At 33.8% G+C, this 21,108-nt stretch overlaps 5 protein-coding genes across 5 annotated transcripts; 4 read left to right on the plus strand and 1 right to left on the minus strand.

The window, feature by feature from the left end:
• The first annotated feature begins 66 nt into the window (after positions 1-66).
• LOC138339178 (uncharacterized) lies at positions 67-3,368 on the plus strand. Its single transcript, XM_069290655.1, has 5 exons — positions 67-651; positions 1,748-2,044; positions 2,305-2,523; positions 2,704-2,832; positions 3,033-3,368. Exons 1-5 carry the CDS (start codon positions 400-402, stop codon positions 3,249-3,251), a joined length of 1,116 nt encoding a protein of 371 aa, XP_069146756.1. The 5' UTR covers positions 67-399; the 3' UTR covers positions 3,252-3,368.
• Positions 3,369-4,335: 967 nt separating this feature from the next.
• On the plus strand, positions 4,336-6,628 carry LOC101253637 (COBRA-like protein 1). The gene is made up of 6 exons (XM_026028828.2): positions 4,336-4,486; positions 4,592-4,671; positions 4,920-5,373; positions 5,494-5,653; positions 5,762-6,009; positions 6,087-6,628. Exons 1-6 carry the CDS (start codon positions 4,414-4,416, stop codon positions 6,386-6,388), a joined length of 1,317 nt encoding a protein of 438 aa, XP_025884613.1. The 5' UTR covers positions 4,336-4,413; the 3' UTR covers positions 6,389-6,628.
• Positions 6,629-7,355: 727 nt separating this feature from the next.
• LOC101256428 (5'-methylthioadenosine/S-adenosylhomocysteine nucleosidase) lies at positions 7,356-13,669 on the plus strand. Its single transcript, XM_004230874.5, has 8 exons — positions 7,356-7,605; positions 7,720-7,783; positions 8,856-8,947; positions 10,655-10,761; positions 11,002-11,076; positions 11,558-11,632; positions 12,512-12,604; positions 13,129-13,669. The coding sequence occupies exons 1-8, from the start codon at positions 7,383-7,385 to the stop codon at positions 13,324-13,326; spliced, it is 927 nt and encodes a 308-aa protein (XP_004230922.2). The 5' UTR covers positions 7,356-7,382; the 3' UTR covers positions 13,327-13,669.
• A 575-nt stretch (positions 13,670-14,244) lies between these two features.
• On the plus strand, positions 14,245-16,582 carry LOC101257313 (type III polyketide synthase B). Its single transcript, XM_004230877.5, has 3 exons — positions 14,245-14,522; positions 14,986-15,577; positions 15,980-16,582. Exons 1-3 carry the CDS (start codon positions 14,345-14,347, stop codon positions 16,359-16,361), a joined length of 1,152 nt encoding a protein of 383 aa, XP_004230925.1. The 5' UTR covers positions 14,245-14,344; the 3' UTR covers positions 16,362-16,582.
• Positions 16,583-16,704: 122 nt separating this feature from the next.
• On the minus strand, positions 16,705-17,798 carry SN2 (snakin-2). Its single transcript, NM_001320213.1, has 3 exons — positions 17,661-17,798; positions 17,361-17,406; positions 16,705-17,153 (listed from the first exon to the last, which is right to left on the minus strand). Exons 1-3 carry the CDS (start codon positions 17,745-17,747, stop codon positions 16,972-16,974), a joined length of 315 nt encoding a protein of 104 aa, NP_001307142.1. The 5' UTR covers positions 17,748-17,798; the 3' UTR covers positions 16,705-16,971.
• Positions 17,799-21,108: the final 3,310 nt, after the last annotated feature.

Below are 21,108 nucleotides of genomic sequence, written 5' to 3' on the forward strand. Positions count from 1 at the left end.
TAAGAATACAAGATAAAAAATAATTTTATATATTTAATATAATTTTAATTTCTTAAATTTCATATCACATTTTTTTTAAAACAAAGAAAGTATTAGTTTCATCCCAAACAATTATCAGGCTTAAATACTTTTTGATTGACTCTGCTTAAATACACAAACCTATCTCAACCTCTCCTAAAAGTGCTTATTTAAAACCAACAGTGAACATAAGGTGTCCTTATTGTCACATCGTTTTCTCTAGAACTCTCTCTCAAAAGAAGTAGTACACATAAGTCATACTAGTATACATTGATTTGAGACGCACCTTTTCTTTTCTTTTTTTTAGAAGAGAAGAGAAAAGAAAAAGAAAGTTGGTCACGAGGAGAAAGTGAGTTGTGTTGACAAGGAATTAAATTAAAAATGGAGAAAAATGAATTGATGAAGTTGAAAAGTAGTGAGAGTCAGGTGATGGACGGTTCAGATATAATGAAGTTAGTTGGAAATGAGGCTGTGTTTAGTAACTTTGTAGATCATAAGTTTGAAGAACTTGACATAGACAAAGACGGTAAACTTTCAGTGAAGGAGTTACAACCTGCTGTTGCTGATATTGGTGTTGCCCTTGGTTTACCTCCTCAAGGTTCTTCCCCTGAATCTGATCATATCTACTCTGAGGTACTTCCATTTCTCACTTCAAAAATACCATAAAAACTTGTCAGGTTTGTTAGTATTAAATAAATTTATCAGGTTACTTTATCCATCAAAACCTAACTAGGAGTAACATTTTTTTTGTTTCCGTTGAATTTTGAACCACGATCCCTCTAATTTTCACCCACTTTGTTGATGTTGTTACATATTCTTAAACAAATATATATACACATGTATTTTGGTTAATTATTGGTTGAAATAGTAAATGCATATCGCAAATGGTACTGGTATGGGGCCGTAAGAAGCCAGATGTTTAATGATTACAGAGTGCTTGAGATGAGACAGCAACTCAACTGGACTCTTGTGTTTGGACTGTTTATTTATTTTCTTCATTTTTTTAATTCAAGGGTTCAAGTTATCAAGTTTCAAAGTCATGGATATGGATGCGGTTCCATTTGCACGCACTCAAATATTTTTAAGGGATAGTCCAAAAATAGATATTTTAATATCGCCTAACTCCCAAATAAACAATTAAACTTTTGAAAATGTGTATCTAGGCACTTTAACTTTTAAGTTGTCCTATAAATACCACACAACTTTGAGAATGTAGTCCGTTGAAGGTGTCTGATGTGTATAAACAAAGTTAAAAGGTGTTCGTGAGGTGCACCTATGTAAGTAGAAGAGTTCATGAAAAAAATTACACCATATATAGATAGCTTAATATCCTAGTTGAAAATATTATTTATTCAAAAATAGTGTATGTCTTTTGATGAGTCTTGGCATTTAAGTTGTTCTGTCTGTACTTTTTTTTGTTTTTTGTCCCCCTCCTTTTTCCTTAACCATTTGGAATCACCATTGAAGAAGAGATGGAGATTGCCTAGAAATGTTCTTCTTTTTTTTTTTAACTTCTTAATTTTTGAATCTGCCGACAATGATGATATGGACAGAAAAAATTTGGTTAATTCTATTTTTTAAAGATTGTTCTCAGAGGCAGCATTCATACTTTTTATGGACAGGTACCTGTAAAAGTTTTTTACATTGTCAGTGTATAGTAGTTAAATTCTTCTCTATATCGAGAAATATTTTGTCAACCCTTTTCATTAGTGAACTTGTTGCGACTTAGGTTCTTCAAGAATTCACACATGGAAAGCAAGAGAAAGTAAGCAAGACTGAGTTTAAAGAAGTTCTTTCAGATATTTTACTAGGAATGGCTGCTGGTCTAAAGCGAGATCCTATTGTACTCCTTCGTATGGATGGTGAAGATCTTCTTGAGTTCGTTAAAAGTCCTGCATTCGAACCAGAGATGATTTCCCTGTACTCTGAGTTAGAATTGCCTGATGGATCCCTCAAAGATTACATCATCAAGGCTTTTGAGAAGCTCACGGTTGATCAAGGGATGCCTCCTGCATCAGACTCATGGGTAGTTCATTTTTCTCTTTGATGGCTTAACATTCATGTCTAGCTAGAAATTTTACTCTAGAAGATTACATAAATTTGGTTACTTGCAAGACATGACAAATTAACGGTTACAAGTATAGTCTTTTAAAATGTGATTGCTCACTGATTCGTAAAATTTGTTGCTTACAATCCTGTGTAACTTCTTTGTTACACATTTATTTTTATGATGAGTTCTTTTCTAATTATTAGAGCATATTACTTTGTTATTATCTTGATCTGTAGGTAATGAGTAATGTTGTGGAGCCAGTAGTTGAATCCTGCATTGGAGCAACTAACGAGCAACCTGTTACACAAGAAACATTTTTGGCTGAATTTAAGAAAGTTGCAGAGAGTGCTGCTCAACGTCTCAAGGAGCAGCCAGTCATTGTTGCTCACAGCGAGAATACATTTGATGGAAGTGGAATTAAAAGACTATTGTCTAACAAGTTTGAATTGGATAAGGTATGTACACATCACCCATGGTGTTGTCTTCAGGACCTAATAATATATAGTAAAATATCATGCTACAAGAAATGAAACTTTCTTTGGGACTAATGTCATACAAGAAGTGAAAAGTTGCGACAAGAGACTTTTCCTTGTGGCCTGAGGGTCTTTTTATTTAGTTGTTTATCTACGGTGCAGACGCTGGACTCTGCCTTAAAGACTATACCCAGAGATCGCAATGGGAAAATGTCAAAGGAATACCTACGAGTTGCACTTGATGTTCTTGCACCATCAGCTGGTTTACCTCCCATTGGTGCTGTTGATCAGGTATTTGTCAACTAAGGATTGAACTTCTATGCACTAACAATATCAGCTTCTTAAACATATTGTAGCCAGTAATCTACCTTAATTTTCAAATTAATAATCTTATCAGTGTGTAGAAGCTAAACTTGTCAACTAATAGATCACATTTTTGCTTAATTAAAAGCTGGCCTTGCGTATGATATAGTTGTATCCCGTGTTTGCAGATGGATAAGGTCATACAAGAAGTCTGTAAGATGTTGGATGCCGATGATGGGAAGATGGTTAAAGAGGAAGAGTTCAAGAAGTTGTTGACTGAAATACTGGGCAGCATGATGCTGCAATTAGAAGGGAAGCCAGTTTCGGTGTCCACAAACTCTGTTGTGCACGAGCCTCTTGCTTCTTCCTCTACGCTCTTGCAGCCTCCATCTATTTCTGAGATGTAACTGATCTTATTAAATTAGACAAAAAAAAAGAATAACAGGGGATGTATGATGTAAATTTCTGTTAAAATTTAAAGGCTGAGAGACACTGCCTTACTAATACAGTATCCATTTCAGCAATTAATAGTGTCATATTACATGAATTAAATCAGTGCCTGTTTAAATAACTTAATGATCAACTGCGCAAGCGAAGCCGGGAAACGGACCGCAGCGCAACGACTAGGACTCGTGTCGGAGGAGTTTTGAGCGTGAGCTAACACTCATGCAGCGGCAAGGACCCGCAACTCTCGAAGGGGCCACCAACCGCCTATTTAGAAATAAAATCATGAGCATAGACTATCATCATATTCATGAGATGGTGAAGATTTAAAAACTCAGCTAAACTGCGACTGTTCAGAATGTTGTGTGATGTTTTATGATTTTGACAGGATGGTTTGCATCCTCCACCTTTAGTCAGAGGATTTATGTGGTGTGAATTCAGACGAGTCAACGAGGGGTTTCCGATACTGAATGTATAAAGACAAAAAATAAGAACTTGGAATTTTGAAAATCATGATCAAAAGTATTTTAGGTTCCAAGATAAAGATTCTAGTTTTGTCTGCAAGTGTGAGGTCATTCTGTGACTCATACATGAATGATAAAATCTTTGTAAGTCAACTATGTGATTATAGTTGACATTTGGAGGATAAGTATTGAACTTTGAATTTTTCAATCCATCAAAGATGTAAGCTTTTCATGTTTAGTCATAAAAAAAAACTTGTTTTTTTCAAAATCTCAACTAAGAGAAGTTTAGTTTATTAATTTTCACCAACAGAAAGTAGATAATATAGGAACTTCTGGAATGATTACTCATGCTTTATTTACCTCTCTTGCATATTGCATGTTTGCCTCCATAACTAAAGGATGTTGGAAAGGACAAAAACTCCTACTGAAGATTTCTTTTATTGGTTAAATATACAAAAAACATGACTTAGCAATTAGTTGAGTATCTGAGAAAAAGTTCTTTTTGTCCTATTTGATTCTGTGTTGATATTTCCAATAGTCTTTTGCTTTGTTACAACCAAACATTGTGGATTTTGTTCCAAGATGGAATAAACAAAAGTTTGTCTCATTCTACTTGTGAAGGACTATATCTCTGTTCCAAATTGTACTTTCAGAAAGGATCATGGACTTGATCAGTGGACCAGGGTGTTTTCCCCTGATGTTGGTATTGATAATTACTATGTTCAATCTTTCAGGCAAACACCCTTTTCCTATTTTCATCTTTTTTTTGCTTCTGTTTTGGATATAGTAAATACCTTAGCCACTTGTTCTTCTGTTATGTTGGGTGCTTTTAATTTCAGATTGCTATGATCCTCTGGATCCTACTGGAAATATATCGGTTAAGTATGACATTGTTAGATGGACAGAAGATGGTTACCAGGTAAGGAAAAACGAATTACTTCCATATTGAGTAGGACCCAACATCTATTTTCTTAACACGATATCAGAGTCATTACCCACGCTCCAGTTACCAGGCCTGGTCGTGCATTTGGGAGGGGAGGGTGAAGTTTTTGAGATTAAGTCTGAAGTTCATTGTTTTAGTAGTTTCATTGCGGCCAAAAGTTTATATATATCCATCAGTTTAATATTAGTAGTTCTTTGCTCTCTAACTTGAATATAGTGCTTCAGGCAAGGATAACCATTCAAAATTACTACAAGTATAGACACATCGAGAAACCGGGCTGGCAACTAGGGTGGACATGGGCAGCTAATGAGGTTATTTGGTCAATGTCTGGTGCTTTCGCCACTCAACAAGGAAATTGTTCAGCCTTCAGATCTGAAATTCCACATTGTTGCAAGAGAAGTCCTATTATAGTAGACTTTGCGCCAGAAGCTCCACCAGAGAACAAATTAGATGGTTGCTGTCATGGTGGACTGCTTGCTGCCTCAGCTATCAATCCTTCCAATTCTTTTGCGTCCTTTGAGATGAAAGTTGGAAACTTAAGGGGAAATTTTACAGTTCACAAGCCTCTAAATCTCACTCTAATGGCTCCAGGACCTGGTTATACTTGTGATGAATTTATGGACACAGATCCAACAACATCTTTGGTTATAGAAGGACAAAGACAAGAGCAAGTAATCAGTAAGTATTCTGTTTTGAACTTATACTACTAATTTGAGTTGATATCGTTATGTGTTCTACCTCATTTTTTAAGTGTTCACTGTAAAACATTAGATTGGACATTAAATCCCTTTTCTTCAGGGACATGGAAATCAACATGCACCTACTCAACTTTCTTGGCCAACAACTTGCCAACCTGTTGTGTTTCTCTTTCAACATTTTACAATCCTGAGGTAACACCATGCAATTTGTGTAGCTGTGGATGTAAATTAGCTGACAATGAGGCAAAATCATGCATTGGGTTGGTAACTAAGCAAAACAGCTTTTTTTATAGGATGAAATACTTCAATTTTGCCCATTTTGCAAAGAGTGCTGATTTTGTTGTGGTTTATATATATGTGTGGAACAGGCAAAGATCATCAGGACCATATGTTCGCGAGCTAATTCAGTGTACTGATCATATGTGTCCCCTTCGGGTTCACTGGCATATTAAGAAGAACTACATGAATTATTGGAGAGTGAAACTCACTGTTTCCAATTACAACTTAGGCAAAAACTATTCCAATTGGAATTTGGTAGTCCAACATCCTGGTTTTAGCCAGCAGACAACTGTCTTCAGCTTCAACAGTACAATGCTCTCTACCGTTGGTGTCCCAGGTATTTGCTCTACATTAAAGTCGCGCTACAGATGTAGATGATAGTATAATAAAAAATAATTATCGATGTTGATGCAGATGAAGTTGCACTGTTTTGGGGTCTAGACTTGTACAACGATGCTTTGTTGCAAGCTGAAGAGAAGCAAATGGGATCTGTGACTACAGAAATACTTTTACTTAAGGACATGAACTCATTTACACTTAGAAATGGATGGGCATTTCCAAGGAGAATATATTTCAATGGTGAGAACTGTGAAATGCCTCTTCCACAGAGTTTCCCTATGCTTCCAAATGGTTGCTCAAGGGAAAAACCTTGTAATAGCTATCTTTCTATGCTACTACTGTCGATATATTTGACTTACAAGACACTTAATTTCTGATCCTAAATCAAGATTATTCATCTTCCACCTCATGAGAATCAACTTTATTGATCCTATTCGATATGCTGAAGGTGAGAAATCATCAATAATGCAGCTTCCTGGGCTTAAAAGACGAAACTCTAGTGATGAAGAGTCATTTCATTTTTTGGCGCATCAGTACATTCCAAAAATATGGACCATGTTAACATTATTGGTTTGAGACCTTTGGCATATGATTAACTTGTACATGCTTCCTCACAATTGTATGCAAGCATACAAATGAGAATAACATTGCTTTGTAATTAATAACTTCCGGAAGTTGTGAAAAATATAGCATAAGGTAGAGTGATTTCAAGCGTTTTATAATATTCAAGAGTTAAACAAAAATGTGGCATGAATCAAGACGAATGATGTATTTTTCTTATTTTATCCGAAATATTTTGTATAGATAATATAAATTATAAGAAATATGCACAAGTACTTCCTAAATTATTACCAAAATTTCAGAGACACACCTTAATTAAACTAAGGTCCTATTACCACCTGAACTTGTTTTTTTTTGTAATTTTATACACCTTTTGTGGCACATCCGTGACTCTACACAATTAAGGCGCGTGAGAGATATTTGAATGTCATGTAAGTTAAAAAAGTGCACAAAATTACAAAAAAGAATAAGTTCGGAATAATAGGACCTTAGATTAATTAAGATATATCTCTAAAATATTAATCATAATCTAAGGGATACTTGTATATTTTCCTTAAATTATAAGTATAAACCTTTTAATTATTTTCATTTCTTTCAAAAGATTCTTTCACATTTATCGAAAGTTATAAATGAGTATTGAAGAGAAAGTCTAATATATCCTTTGTTATAAAAGTAATTTCTACGGATCTAAACTTTTAAAAGTTACGACCACATGAGTGCGTGAGTGTGAACCACAAAGTTGGGGGTATATTAGGAATAGTCAAATGCCTAATTTATTGGATTTTGGGTCGGGTCGGGTCGGTGCGACATATGGGCGGTTTAACAACATTATCAATCAAGAGCTCTCCAATAATAGACCGTACAAGTTACCACTTCGATTCTCAATTTCTCAATCGAAAAAAGTTTTCAAAGGAATTACCTGTAAAAATGGCTCCTCCTCACGGCGATAAGTCAGCAGAAGTCAAGGAGGAGGCCGCCGCCGCCGTTTCCTCAGTCGATAACCGCCCTATTTCCACCATCCTCTTCATCGTTGGTACTTCTTTTTTCTTTTCAAAAAGAACTTTGTTTGTTTGTTTCTTACTTGTGATTGCTCCGTTTATTAAGAAATCGTGTTGACGGTAAAAAAAAATTATTTGTGAATCTTCAGCTATGCAAACAGAGGCGTTACCTCTTGTTAAGAAGTTCCAGCTTACCGAGGACCTCAATTCCGTGTAAGCTCCATCTGTTCTTATTTTGAGGCTTTTGCTACTCAGAATTGAAGAGATTATATGAAAAATCACAACTGAAAAAGTTACAAATTCTCTCCTTTTTGCTTTCCCGCTTACTTTTCGGATATTAATTCTCTTGTACCGAAAGATCAAGAATAAGAGACTAAGTTTAGTTGTGAGTCTGGAAATACCTTTTTCCTTTTTGAAATATAAGCTACATATATAAATAAATCACAATTTCATAGCTAAAATATTCATTAAAAATGTTGAAATATGTAAGCCAAGGTAAAAAGAATTTGACTTTTTCTTTCGAAATAGAATGATGAGTCTTCGAGATGACCAAAATACACATGTGAAGATAACCAGAAACTAGTGGTAGAAGAAATGAAAGAGTAGTTATTAGACAAGTTTTGAGGCGGTAAATATTATAGATGCTAGAGCTCTATGTATATTTTTTATGACAACAAATGTTGCAGTGTTTACCTGTTGAATCATATGGACGTGGTATGAGGTTGCTTGTTAAACAAACTAGCAAGATTATGATGTGTTGCATATGTATTGATTCACCCGGCCCATTTTATGAGACACCCTTTCCTTTTTAGTCCGTTCAAAAAAGAATGTCACCTTATTATACTTATAAACAATGTAACTTTTGAATTTCCCTTATAATACTAATGAAATGATTTACACACACACAAATATCTAAGGATTGTTTGAGATTACAAGTTTCAAAAGTCTTCCTTTTCTTCTTAAACACCGTGTCTAGTCAAACGGCACCATAAAATGGGATGGAGGGGGTAATACTTATTCAAACTGAAAATATTTTGAGGATGATTCACATGATTTAGAAAAAAGAATGATATCCTATTCGAAAATGAATTGTGTAAGAGTTGTTGCCTTGTTGGATTCTTTCAAAAGACCTGGGAATTTTATTATAATGATGACCAGGAACCTCTAAATTTTCCACATGCTCAATATAGTTTGTAATTATTTATGCAGTAGATTTTTACGATGCTTGGTGGTTTGTTCTGCTGTCTCTTCTTGGATCTAATATCTGATGATGTGCCCAATGCAGGTTCCCAAAGGGAGTCCCTTGGGTGCGGTTCTATGGTAATTACAAGGGTCTCACCGTTAATATTGTTTGTCCTGGGAAAGACCCAGCATTGGGTAGGGTATTTTGATCTTGGCAATTTTTACTTTGCTGATTACATCTTATGAACGTGGCGCTTATATAACCAATGCACGAGCATATTGTTTCCACATTTGAGATAGAAAATTATATTATAGTAACAATCCTTCTTTCCCTTCGAGGTATTAGCATATTGTGTATTGCCTCATTTAGTGGTAGGATAAAGTTTCACCAACCAGTTCTTCAAATGGGAAGTTTTATGTGGACTCTCTCATTTTCTTCGTGGGGTATGTCTCCTATTAGTCCAATCATTAAGTACATTGAAGTATATAGAAAATGTCCATCTCTATAGATACATCTTTTTTCTATAAAAAAAAAATGGGGGGGGGGGGGTTGATGTAAGGAAAGTTGTATTATTCACAAACTCAGCACTGTGGGATTGTTGTGAACTACAAAACAGGCTAGGTTATCCCTATTCCCTGTTAGGGTGGTACTAATGTAGGGTGCCTGAAATCCAAAAACTCACATAACTTCACAAACTGAAAATATACCCAAGAACTGAAGCATTTAAGCAAATTATAAAAAGCCCTCAATCTATGAAGAGGATTATATTTTGCTTCAATGAAACTAGTTATTCTCTCCTTCAAATAGTCCAAACAGTAAACAGTGATACTGAACCTGTAGACCTTTTTTTCCTGCATCACTTAGTAGGCCTATCATACACGGTTTGGTGTCTAAGCTAGCTTACGGTTTGTGCCCATATCAGTTCAACTTAGGACCTGGTAGCTCTCACAAGCACATGGACTAGATCACTCTGCCATTGGAAAAAATTACACAAACGTATTTTTGATCTCAAGTGGGATTTGAGCCTAGTTTTCCATTATTTTTGTCCGCTTCACTGACTGCTTGGCCACGCCTTGGATGATGCCACAACTCAAAAGTATCCAAAATCATTAATTATCTTCCTTGCTATTCCATGATGCAAAAATTGAGTTGTTAAAAATCTTCACTATCCATCAGACTTGAATGGTATCTACACTGATGAAGCCCCAGAAAGGTGTGGTTAGCAACTTAGCTTCTTCACTATCCAAACACCGCAGTTATGAAAAAAAGACTTGATTCATGCATAGTAGTCCATCCAAAACAGGTTACTTTTGTAAGGGCCCTATTCTTCCACGGTCATACCTTATCAGCTCTGCTAGAGTGTATCATATTTGGTACATGCTGTAACTGTAAAATACCTTTTTTACCCAACCTGCTTCACAGCACCCTTCCTCCAGTGTTTTCAGTAATGAAATCTGTCTTTTAAACTTCTAACAATTTCTCTAAAGGTGATATTCGAACTCCATTGCCTTTGTGTTGGGTTATGGTGGCTTCTACATGTGCGGTGAAGATCTGGAAATTCATCCTTGAGAGGCATGTGGCTTAGCTAGTTATCCTGGGTCAAAGGATGAATTGCATTTTCAAGATCAAGGCTGTAATTTAGAGTTAATGAGTACATATATATGGGTGTGCCCATTTGCAGAGGAACGTAGCCAGTAGTCTTAGAGCCTGGTCTTCTACTCTTGAAACCTTCCTCTTGCTTGAAGGAAAATAACTTTGCCAAAGCACTAAAGTATCTGATGCTCTAAATAGTTTGATGTTTTCTCTTGCAGTGTGTGTCCTCGTATACCTCAAATATCTTATATGCATCAAATCTAGTGGTCTAAAGTTTGTCAAACTAACTTATGAATGGTCTAACACAGGGGTTGATGGTGTGGGCACGGTTTCTGCATCTCTTGTGACATATGCTTCTGTCCAAGCATTAAAGCCAGACCTCATCATAAATGCTGGCACAGCAGGTGGATTTGGGGTATGATTTGTGTTTTTAGATTCTGATATAATCTTCCTTTTCCTCTTTCCCTGTTATTTCTCTCATCTCTCTTATTGAGCGCTAGTAAGATAAATTGTTAGAGGAAAAGCGACAACCTTGTTGGAACAGGAAGATATTGGGACAGATTAATTGAAAATTTTGTTCCTGTTATTCCTCCATGTTGAGCAAACATAAATTTTTCTTTGGTTATGTTATTTTTGACGCGTTAACTTATTTCAGGCCAAAGGTGCTTCAATAGGAGATGTTTTTATTTCATCAGAAGTTGCTTTCCATGACAGAAGAATACCAATCCCGGTAATATCCATTTTCCATCCACGCATTATGTCTTTTGAATTCTATTGTTGTTAAGAACCACATAGAATGTGGGAAACTGGATCAAAGCTGACACTAGGTTGACAAACCATTTGCCTCTATACCTCATAACCAGAGATCACAATTCCTATTATTGTTGTGGCTAAACTTCTACATTTTACATCATTTCCAGTTTATTTACTGGACTTGGTGCTTCAACTGTTTTAAGGACATTGTGATCAATAATCTAGTGAAAGAAGTCCTTGGTTATAAAGTTATCATTCTCAAAAAAAAAAAGAAGTCCCTGGTTATTTACTGCAAACCTCAAATTTTTTGATTCACCTACGTTATGATTTGGAAAGTTTTTTTGCTAATTTTATGGGCAGCTAAGCTGTAGGTCTTTGGGTGCATGATTTGGATTATTTTTTGCTAATTTTATGGGCAGCTAAGCTGAAGGTCTTTGGGTGCACTCATATATGTGTAGGTATTTGATATATATGGAGTTGGTTCGCGGAAGGCTTTTGCTACACCCAATCTTCTGAAGGAGCTTAACTTGAAGGTAAATATTGTTCAACTGTGCATAAAAAAGAACCAACTTTAATTAGCTCATGGCTCACCTGCTTTGATATCTATTCTTGTCTATGGCTGCTGAATGTACTTCTCTAGATTGTGGTTTTAGCTTCTTCGTCATTGACATTTTGTGGATTCAGATTGTCCTTTCATTATCATTTTGTCAAGTTGGATTTGGGCATCTGTGTCATTTTCCAAACTAATTTTGGTTGGTTATATGAAATCCTAACATCCATTCCTCTCCAATTTGATTTATATGAAATCTTCTTTTCTCGGATTGGTGGGTGATTATCTTAATGTGAATGATGGTGCTGATGTTATATCAGATACGATCTTCTACTATATAAGTACGTGTTTCTATAGTCCACTTTGTGCCAGTACCTGTACACTATCTGCTATTTTCTTTCTGAAAAATGATACTCAAGTATAGACAATCTTAATAGGTCCTACCAACTTAAGATGTGGTCTTTTTGAGAATGAGAAGTAACATAGATGTGGTAACTTTTAACATAGTGATCTCTACAAGTTTAACATGTACCTAAAGGATATATTTTAGCAATATCTGTAATTAGGTGATTTTGGATGCTCGTGAGTTGGCATGTGAAAATGGGATTCTCTCGAAAGAGTGTAGTAATGATCTAGATGTTACGATGTGCTTGAGAACCATGTAAGACTTACATGCCTTTTTTGTCAAACTTGTTAATGTTCATGTATATACTTTCTTCCACAATAACATCTGATTGTTTCCTGCCTAGCTTATAGTGCCCATGTACTTGGAAAGTCATTAGGTATATTTAATAGCAAAAAGCTTTCCTGATTAAAAAAGACATTGAATTAATTTGTCATGTAATTTATCTCCTCATTACAGGTAGGCAAGCTGTCTACTGGTGACTCTCTAGATATGTCTCCAATGGATGAAGCATCTATCATTGCAAATGACGCAACAATCAAAGACATGGAGGTAACATCTAAATGTCTAAGTTTAGTATGATTGCTTTTGTGAAGACTTGGAGAAATTAGTCCGCTGGTCATTCTGTAGTCCCCTGTAGAGATTGGTCAAATAGTGTTATTCTGGCCATCAACATGTCTTTCCTGGTTGTCCTTGAGCTCCACATACTTCGTCGATTAGATAAACTCTTGTTGTCTAAGATATATTTTTTTTTTTTTTGAGAAAGATTGTCGTCTAAGATATTTAATATCTCAAAGTTGACCTTTTCAATAATAAAAAATAACTTGTTCCCTCCCAGGCATGTTTGATGCTAGTGCTAGGCATGATATTTGGAAACCTAATTCAAGACTGAAATTGTGCCAAGTTTTCAATGTAGCTTCCGTCTTTCCCCTCTAATTCAAGACTGCAATTGTGCCAAGTGTTCAATGTACTTCTGTTTTGTTTCCTAATCACTGTGCTCATTTAGCCTTGCTCTTTCTTGTTAGGATATACATTTTCACTCCTTTTTCTGTTCCAATTTGTTTTTTGGGTTTTAGGGAGCAGCCGTAGCTTATGTGGCAGATCTGTTAAAAGTTCCTGCCATTTTTGTGAAAGCTGTGACAGACATTGTGGATGGTGATAAACCAACACCGGAAGAATTTTTGGAAAATCTGGTGGCAGTAACCGCTGCACTTGATCAAACTGCCACCCAAGTTGTTGATTACATCAGTGGGAAGTGCTTAGTGGAGCTGTGATCTAATCTTATTTCATCTCGTGCATGCTTCAGTGGAAAGAACCTATGACATTTGTGTCTAGGCAATTATTAGACTTCTGGGCAGTGAGAATGTTACTTCCTTCGAACTGCATTATACTAAGTCACCAGTGACTCTAATTTTTATTATATTATGGTAAATTAGTGTATCAAGATGTCACTCTGAAATTTAATGTTGGTTCGATATGTCCACTTTCGTCCAGGTGTACAATTCATCGGCCCACATTGTTCCAGCTAGTTTCTCTAAACATAGCTGATATTCTGTAATCGTTGTAAAACTAATGAATGAGTTATAAGATTTATGGAAATTTTAGTCAGGGAAGAAAGCGGTGTTCCTATATACTAGTTGGGAAATTATCTGCAAAGCACTTGAACAACGTTTAAGTTCCTTTGAGGTTCAAAGTTTACAACCTCCATTTGCTCTTTCCTATTGATCATGAGATTGTTTAATTTTTTTAGTTAAATACATTGATTTTAATTGTCGACTTTCGTATCGCAATTAATGATGTTGTATCATTATTAGTGGCTTAGTAATTGTTTCAAGAGCGGGTGAGCTATGAGTAGGGCAAAAGTTCCAACTCATAAAAGAGCCTAGACTGCACATTACGTGAGGGAATTATTTGTGTCTATTTGTTCTTGCAGTAACAGATTCATTCTGCTCAAGGTTGTATCTTGAACTTCTTCTAACCAGAATGCCACCAACCACGTATCAAGATTCAACATTACTAAATTGAGATAGAACTTGTGGACTGTCAAAATCATGAACATCTTGTTCCTCAACTAATCCCCAAAAACTCAATAGTCAACAATATTTGAGCCCCTCTACAGTTTGATGATACATCTAAAACCGCTTAAATTATCTAACATAAACTATTCAATACCTGTTATAAATAGAAAGTTGTGCAACTTCAAAGTGGCAAGTATTGAGTAACATAAAACTATTTAGTACGTGTTATAAACACAAAGTTATATCCACCTTCAAAGGATCAAGTAGTGAGTAAATGGGGATATTAGAGAAAATGGAAGGAAGGAATGAAATCAACTTTGGAAACGCCACCATTCTTGCTCTGGGCAAAGCTTTCCCTCATCAGCTTGTTATGCAAGAGTTTTTGGTTGATGGCTATTTCAAAAACACCAACTGTGATGATCCAGAACTCAAGCAGAGGCTCACTCGACTCTGTAATCTTTTCCTTTCTTTCACTCTTTTAACCGTAAACATCTATTTAGCAGCTGTAAGGTGCTGATAGCATGATTGTTTTCTCGTTATATTATCTTGGGTAATCCTCTTCTCGTGAGCTAGCTTTTGAGGTTCATTTTCTTAACAATGACATCAGAGTCAGACTCATGAGTAATTCATGCTTCTTGTTGAGATTAAGTTACAAGTCCAATGCCCTTTGATTGAGAGAATGTGTTGATGTCTCGTATCAAACAATTTTTATCTCATGATTAAAATTTTGATATTAACTTACAAGTCTAATGCCCATTTTTTGCGTCTTCCAGCTACCTGCCTAAACATAGTTCATATATTTTATAGATACTTTATGTTCATGAATAACTAGTTAGTGCAATATTTTTTTGGATCCTGAATTTGCCTCTTGAGCGGATTTAATTATCTTGTTCTTCGTTTCCTTTAACTTTGCAGGCAAGACGACTACAGTGAAAACGCGGTACGTGGTAATGTCAGAGGAGATCCTAAAGAAATATCCTGAACTAGCAGTTGAAGGACTTCCAACAGTAAAACAAAGATTAGACATATGCAATGCAGCAGTTACAGAAATGGCAATTGAAGCCTCACAATCTTGTATTAAGAAATGGGGAAGGCCAATTTCAGACATTACACATGTAGTCTATGTTTCTTCAAGTGAAGCTAGATTACCAGGAGGAGATCTTTACTTAGCCAAAGGACTTGGTTTAAACCCGGAAACTAAACGTGTTATGCTGTATTTTGCTGGTTGTTCTGGTGGTGTGGCGGGCCTTCGTGTTGCTAAGGACATTGCTGAGAATAATCCAGGAAGCAGAGTCCTGTTAGCTACTTCAGAGACTACTATAATTGGGTTCAAACCACCTAGTGTTGATAGGCCATATGATTTAGTTGGTGTTGCTCTTTTTGGTGATGGTGCTGGAGCTATGATAATCGGATCTAACCCGATTCGAGATATCGAAAGACCTCTTTTTGAATTGCATACTGCTATTCAGCATTTCTTGCCTGATACAGAAAAGATCATTGATGGCAGGTATAGCGAGTATATTTTTAGTTCTGAGAAACCAATGTTATAACCTGTTAAATTAAGTCTTACACTTAACTCATGCCCCAAAAGTTAGCTCATAGAGAAGAGAATTATCCAAGCTTTACACCCATCTCATTAATCATGTGAGATTTTTGTCATTCTTTAACACCCCATCTCACTCCCAGTGCTCAGTATCTGGTGCGTGGACAATTTTGATTTTGGAGATCTCAACATCAAGTGAGACGAGCTCTGCTCTGATAAATTTGTTAAATTAAGTCATAGGCCTAACTTATGGCCCCAAAAACTAACTAGCTTATAGGGAGGAGGATTGTCCAAGCCTCAGTCAAGCCTGTTTAAACTTAGACAAATTACTTTAATAGATTAATTTAGCCACCTCTAAATTTGCAGGCTTACTGAAGAGGGAATTAGCTTCAAGCTAGAAAGGGAACTACCTCAGATAATTGAAGATAATATTGAGGATTTCTGTGACAAGTTAATAAATATTTCTGGAATCAAAGATAGAGAATACAACAAATTGTTTTGGGCAGTTCATCCAGGTGGTCCTGCTATTTTAAACAGGCTAGAGAAAAAGCTAGATTTGTCTCCTGATAAATTGAGTGCTAGTAGAAGAGCTTTGGCAGATTATGGTAATGCAAGTAGCAATACAATTGTGTATGTGCTGGAATACATGTTGGAGGAGAAAAAAGACATCACTGATTGGGGATTGATTCTCGCATTTGGCCCTGGGATTACCTTTGAGGGTATTCTTACAAAGAATCTCACTATTTGAATCGTGCGTCACTGATCTTTGAAAATTTTTCGACAAAATAAACGAAAAAGAGTCTCATCATTCGAATATGTTAAAAGAGTACTCGATGCAAGTCCAATTGTTGAACTTTTTTTTTTTGGTGTTTACTATATTCCTTCTGGTTCAATTTGTTTTATAATTTTCATTTACTGATGTATTCAATACCACAGGTAACATGATGTTATAAAAGTTCTTTTAAACCATTCGTGTCTAGAAGTATATTAGAAGCAATGCGATAGTATGAAAAATAATGAGCTGCGAATGAGACAAATAATCTTTATTTAATTCCGTACTATAAAACTTAACATCCAAGAATAAAACACATATAAAATAATATACTCAAACTTCATTTATTCCTCATCTTATTATACAATACAATGCAAACCAGAATAAATATTACACCAGATGTACTAATCAACACACAAATAAAATTTCCTCAAAATTACAAAGACAACACCCCAAAAAATAAATTACCCACGCTAAAGATATTTTACTGGATTTTGATTATTGACACAATATATGACAAAATAATACACTACAATAATAACATATCCGTGGTAATCACACGATATACGATATTTTTAGAAGAAATTTAAGGGCATTTACGTTTGTTGCCATGAGTAGTCAAACTGGCATAGCAAGGGCAAGTCTCAGTGTTGCCAGAAGTACCAGGAGGAACACAGTTGCATCTAGCACAACAAGTTCCACATGCCCTATGACACAATCTTGGCCTTGATGATAATCGGCACCTTGCTGCACAAGCTCCCCCACAGTCTGTACGTAAACAACATATATATGAGAAATTAATAATTAGTTATATATGCTCGAATTTCGCTTAAGGATGTTCGAGGTTTAATATATAAGAAGCGTATTATTTATAATTGATACATGACATAGGGGAATAGATATTTATAAATTGAAAAAGGTGACAAAATGTTGTATGGCATTCTAGCGGGAGAGTAATAAGAAATTAGAAAATACCAATTTTCTTGTAGGAATCAGCGCCTTCAGAAATAGCATTGCTGCTCTGCAAAAGTCAAACATATATCACCAGTGAATAAATTAATCTTGAAAAATTAAGGAATATGATTAAATTTTTCTATATATACTTAGATAGTCGACTAATTTTTTTTCATGTAGTAAAGAAAACGTTTGAAACATAATTTTATGATGAAACACTAATCCAAATTATAATCTTTTTGACTGTTTATTACGAGTTCAAAATATATCTAGGATAAATATAATTTTTGTGTAAGCTAAGGAATAAATAAAATAACTCACCACTTGATCAGTCTGAATAGATTGGACTTGCTCGAGAAGGAGCAAGGAGAGAAGTAATGAAGCAAAGAGAGCTTTAGAAATGGCCATTGGAATTTGAAATATTTTTGAGATTTTTTCTCCAAAAAATTGATTTATGAAAATTGATTAGTAAATGGGGTATTTATAGTGGGGGGAAATAGTGGTAATGTATAGAATCATGTATATGAAGACAAATAGAATAGAAAAACACACTTGGCAAAAAGAATATTTTTTTAAAAAAAAAAAAATATATATATATATATACTATACAAGTAGGTTTCATGCATGCGATTTTTTTTTCGTACGTGATGCTTAATACTGTAGTAGGTTAATGGGGTATATGTTAGGTTATAAAGCCTGATTAATATTTGATATACTGACATATATTAATGTTTACGCGGTTTAAATTTTAGATTGTACTGTTTATTCTGTATTTATTCTCTGTAACTGTTCATACTCTGAATTATTAATATATATATCTCACCACTGTAAAAGTTTATTCACGAAGTGTTACCACAAACTATTGGTTTCTCTCTCTAGATTTTTCATCTCTCTCGAAAACTCATGTATTCTTCATTTATCAAGTGTGTGTGAATTCGATCCTAACAGTATACTATTAAATCGAGAAAAGGAATTTAATTAATTACTTGATAAAATATCTAACAGCTTAATCATGGAGTCTGGAATGATTAGTACATTTTTCAAAGTGTATATAAGTGCTGTGGTAGGTGTACATAGCTAACACAAAGTCTACAAAGCTACATTAATTAAAACAAGTTGGTTCCTAATTATATTATCCTTGGCCAAAAGAGAACTTAAGATTCTATCTAACAAATAATTCAAAGTACCATTCATGTATATCTCTTTAAAACACTCTTTTTCATCTTAATTACTCTACCTCTCTCTGTCAATTTACCTGATATTATTTAAAATTACACTTTTTTTATCTTAATTACTCTACCTCTCTCTGTCAATTTACCTGATATTATTTAAAAAATTTAAGAGCCAGATTGTTAATTTTTTTTAATCATGAATTATTTTAGAAATAAAATTTATATATTTAAAAATTATTTTACAAAATATTATAAATCATAATACTCTAACACATTAGAAAAAACTTTTGAATCACATAAATCGAGATAAAAATTCAGTTTATGATAAATACTGTTATCCCTCGATAAAAAGTTCAACTACTTATATATATATTGGCATAGTCAAATACTGTCAAATTGGACACTTTTTGTCGGAAAAAATTAGCATATATACAAGTAAAATGACATACAAAATGATTAAATAACCTATTTTAGAAACTTTTAACATAACAAGTTGTTATTATTGGACACCCTTTCAGAAATTTCTAATTCCGCCACAATATATATATATATATTCAAGTTAAAGATAATAAGAAGCTCATTTCTTACTCGACCCCATTTGTTTTCATAATTACCTTTCATAAATGTTGATTTTTCGAAGATTTTTTATGCTTGGAAATTGAATTTTCCAGTGAAACATACCTTTTTAAAAAGTACTAGAAATAACACATAAATACGTATCCTAAAAAAAATAAAATTATTTGACTTTATACCAACCAAGAAACTATTTAAACTTGAGAAAATTTCAAAAACGTCCAACTTTAAAAAGAAAATCAATCTCTTTTAACTAATATTTTTCTATTTCAATAGTTATTGTTTAATGTGCTATTTCATTCATTAAATATATTTCACTTCTAAAATTTGTAATATATACAAATAAGTTTAGGTGATATACATGCATGATCGACACAATTTTTTTAAAATTAAAGGTTTTTTGACGAATCATGCACATTATCTTTTGTCCTAATCATCTTTAATCGATAAGACTCTTCAAGCTTTAAACTTCATTGTTAAACCACAATATGTAAAATTTATGATTCAAAATTCACAAATCAGTTCCAATATAAGTTAAGGTACAGTGTTTATTTTTTTTAAAAAAAATAAACAATAAATCCCAATCATTCACGAGGAGTCAATTAATACTTCTGAGTCAGAAATTATCCACTATGAATAAGTTAAAAACAATAAAATATTACTAGTATATTATGCATTGAATCTCGTTGACTATTTTGTGTATTTACTTTTTTTTTTTAAATATATATTTTAATTTATATCTTAACTGACTCCACTATTTATACTAGGAAAAAAAAGGGTATCTATCTTAATCTTTAGCACACAGCTAATAAAGCTATAATATGACCACAAAAGAGTTCCATTTTAATAAGAAAACGCGTATGGACCAGTAGTTGAAGTTTATCAAGTTAAAAAGCATTAATGTTGTATATGTGACAATTATTTAGGATTTTGGAAATTGTGCCATCACAAAAACTTGCAAAGTTGCATATGAGAAAAAAAGATAAGATCATGATTTTTCAAGTCAAAAGCAAACAGCATTCAACAACCATGGTACGATATTAAAAAATTTGAACTTTAATTTTATCCAATTCAAATTTTACTAGTGCGATTGTATCAAATATTTTGTTATTCAAAAAAATACATATATCATTATCATATCAAATAAATTCAATACATTTAATGACTGACAAGATAAATAAGTAAACATTTTAATCATATCATAATACTTTTTCTGTCCCTATTTACTTGTTTATATTTTCTTTTATATTTATTTCTATTTATTTGTCTATTTTAACAAATCAAGGAAGGACAATAATTTTTTTTTCTAATATGTCTTTATTTAATTCTAGAAAATTTTTAGTACTACTAAGTTGTAATGCATGTTTTTTGGAACTAGAAAAATACATTTATTATACTTGGAGAGCTGCATAATCTTTTAAAATAACATAAAATTGTAACTAACATATGATAATAATTGGTGCCGTGTCACTTCTAATGTGGACAATTAAATAGGGACAGAGAGATTATCAGTTAAGTAGGTAGAAATTTTTTTAACAAAAAAGTACAAACAATCATTTTCATTAATAAATTATACAAATATTTCAATCAGATAAAATAATCAAAATTTTAACGTTTAAGTAATTGATTTCGTATTAATACTAGTTTATTATTAATAATAATAATATGTAGTATATAAATGATATATACTTTATTAGAGTACTATATTTGTAGCATAACAACAACAATAATGAATGCTACTTCCTTTTTTTGTGGTGTAATGTGATTACTGTGAATGAGTTAAGCCCAACAGCTAGCATCTTGTGTGCATTACAGCTGTTTGTATTCTGGAGCTCTCCTTTTCCTTTCTGTACAAATATTTATATTCCATTTTAATTTGAAACTTCTGGACGCACTTATAACAAAAAATCATAGCAACCCAACAAAATGAAATAAAAAGGAAAAAGGACAACAATGAAAATGAAATTTTTATTTTTTACTTCAATAATACTCTGCTGTCACTTTCATCTTCACATCCCACATTT

Source organism: Solanum lycopersicum, chromosome 1, assembly GCF_036512215.1.
Source record: "Solanum lycopersicum chromosome 1, SLM_r2.1".
Lineage (NCBI taxonomy): Eukaryota > Viridiplantae > Streptophyta > Magnoliopsida > Solanales > Solanaceae > Solanum > Solanum lycopersicum.

Bases quoted from the DNA above. Each gene is read 5' to 3' on its own strand.
- LOC101256428 (XM_004230874.5), top strand. From the start codon at position 7,383: ATGGGCGGTTTAACAACATTATCAATCAAGAGCTCTCCAATAATAGAC. The intron at 7,784-8,855 runs GTAAGCTCCATC...TGCCCAATGCAG, and splicing joins ACCGAGGACCTCAATTCCGT to GTTCCCAAAGGGAGTCCCTT. The intron at 12,605-13,128 runs GTAACATCTAAA...TTTGGGTTTTAG, and splicing joins CAACAATCAAAGACATGGAG to GGAGCAGCCGTAGCTTATGT.
- LOC138339178 (XM_069290655.1), top strand. From the start codon at position 400: ATGGAGAAAAATGAATTGATGAAGTTGAAAAGTAGTGAGAGTCAGGTG. The intron at 652-1,747 runs GTACTTCCATTT...GTTGCGACTTAG, and splicing joins CTGATCATATCTACTCTGAG to GTTCTTCAAGAATTCACACA. The intron at 2,045-2,304 runs GTAGTTCATTTT...CTTGATCTGTAG, and splicing joins CTCCTGCATCAGACTCATGG to GTAATGAGTAATGTTGTGGA.
- SN2 (NM_001320213.1), bottom strand. From the start codon at position 17,747: ATGGCCATTTCTAAAGCTCTCTTTGCTTCATTACTTCTCTCCTTGCTC. The intron at 17,407-17,660 runs GTGAGTTATTTT...TGACTTTTGCAG, and splicing joins CTATTCAGACTGATCAAGTG to AGCAGCAATGCTATTTCTGA. The intron at 17,154-17,360 runs GTATTTTCTAAT...GTTTACGTACAG, and splicing joins TGATTCCTACAAGAAAATTG to ACTGTGGGGGAGCTTGTGCA.
- LOC101257313 (XM_004230877.5), top strand. From the start codon at position 14,345: ATGGGGATATTAGAGAAAATGGAAGGAAGGAATGAAATCAACTTTGGA. The intron at 14,523-14,985 runs GTAATCTTTTCC...TTAACTTTGCAG, and splicing joins GCAGAGGCTCACTCGACTCT to GCAAGACGACTACAGTGAAA. The intron at 15,578-15,979 runs GTATAGCGAGTA...CTAAATTTGCAG, and splicing joins GAAAAGATCATTGATGGCAG to GCTTACTGAAGAGGGAATTA.
- LOC101253637 (XM_026028828.2), top strand. From the start codon at position 4,414: ATGGACTTGATCAGTGGACCAGGGTGTTTTCCCCTGATGTTGGTATTG. The intron at 4,487-4,591 runs GCAAACACCCTT...TTTTAATTTCAG, and splicing joins TACTATGTTCAATCTTTCAG to ATTGCTATGATCCTCTGGAT. The intron at 5,654-5,761 runs GTTGGTAACTAA...TGTGTGGAACAG, and splicing joins GAGGCAAAATCATGCATTGG to GCAAAGATCATCAGGACCAT.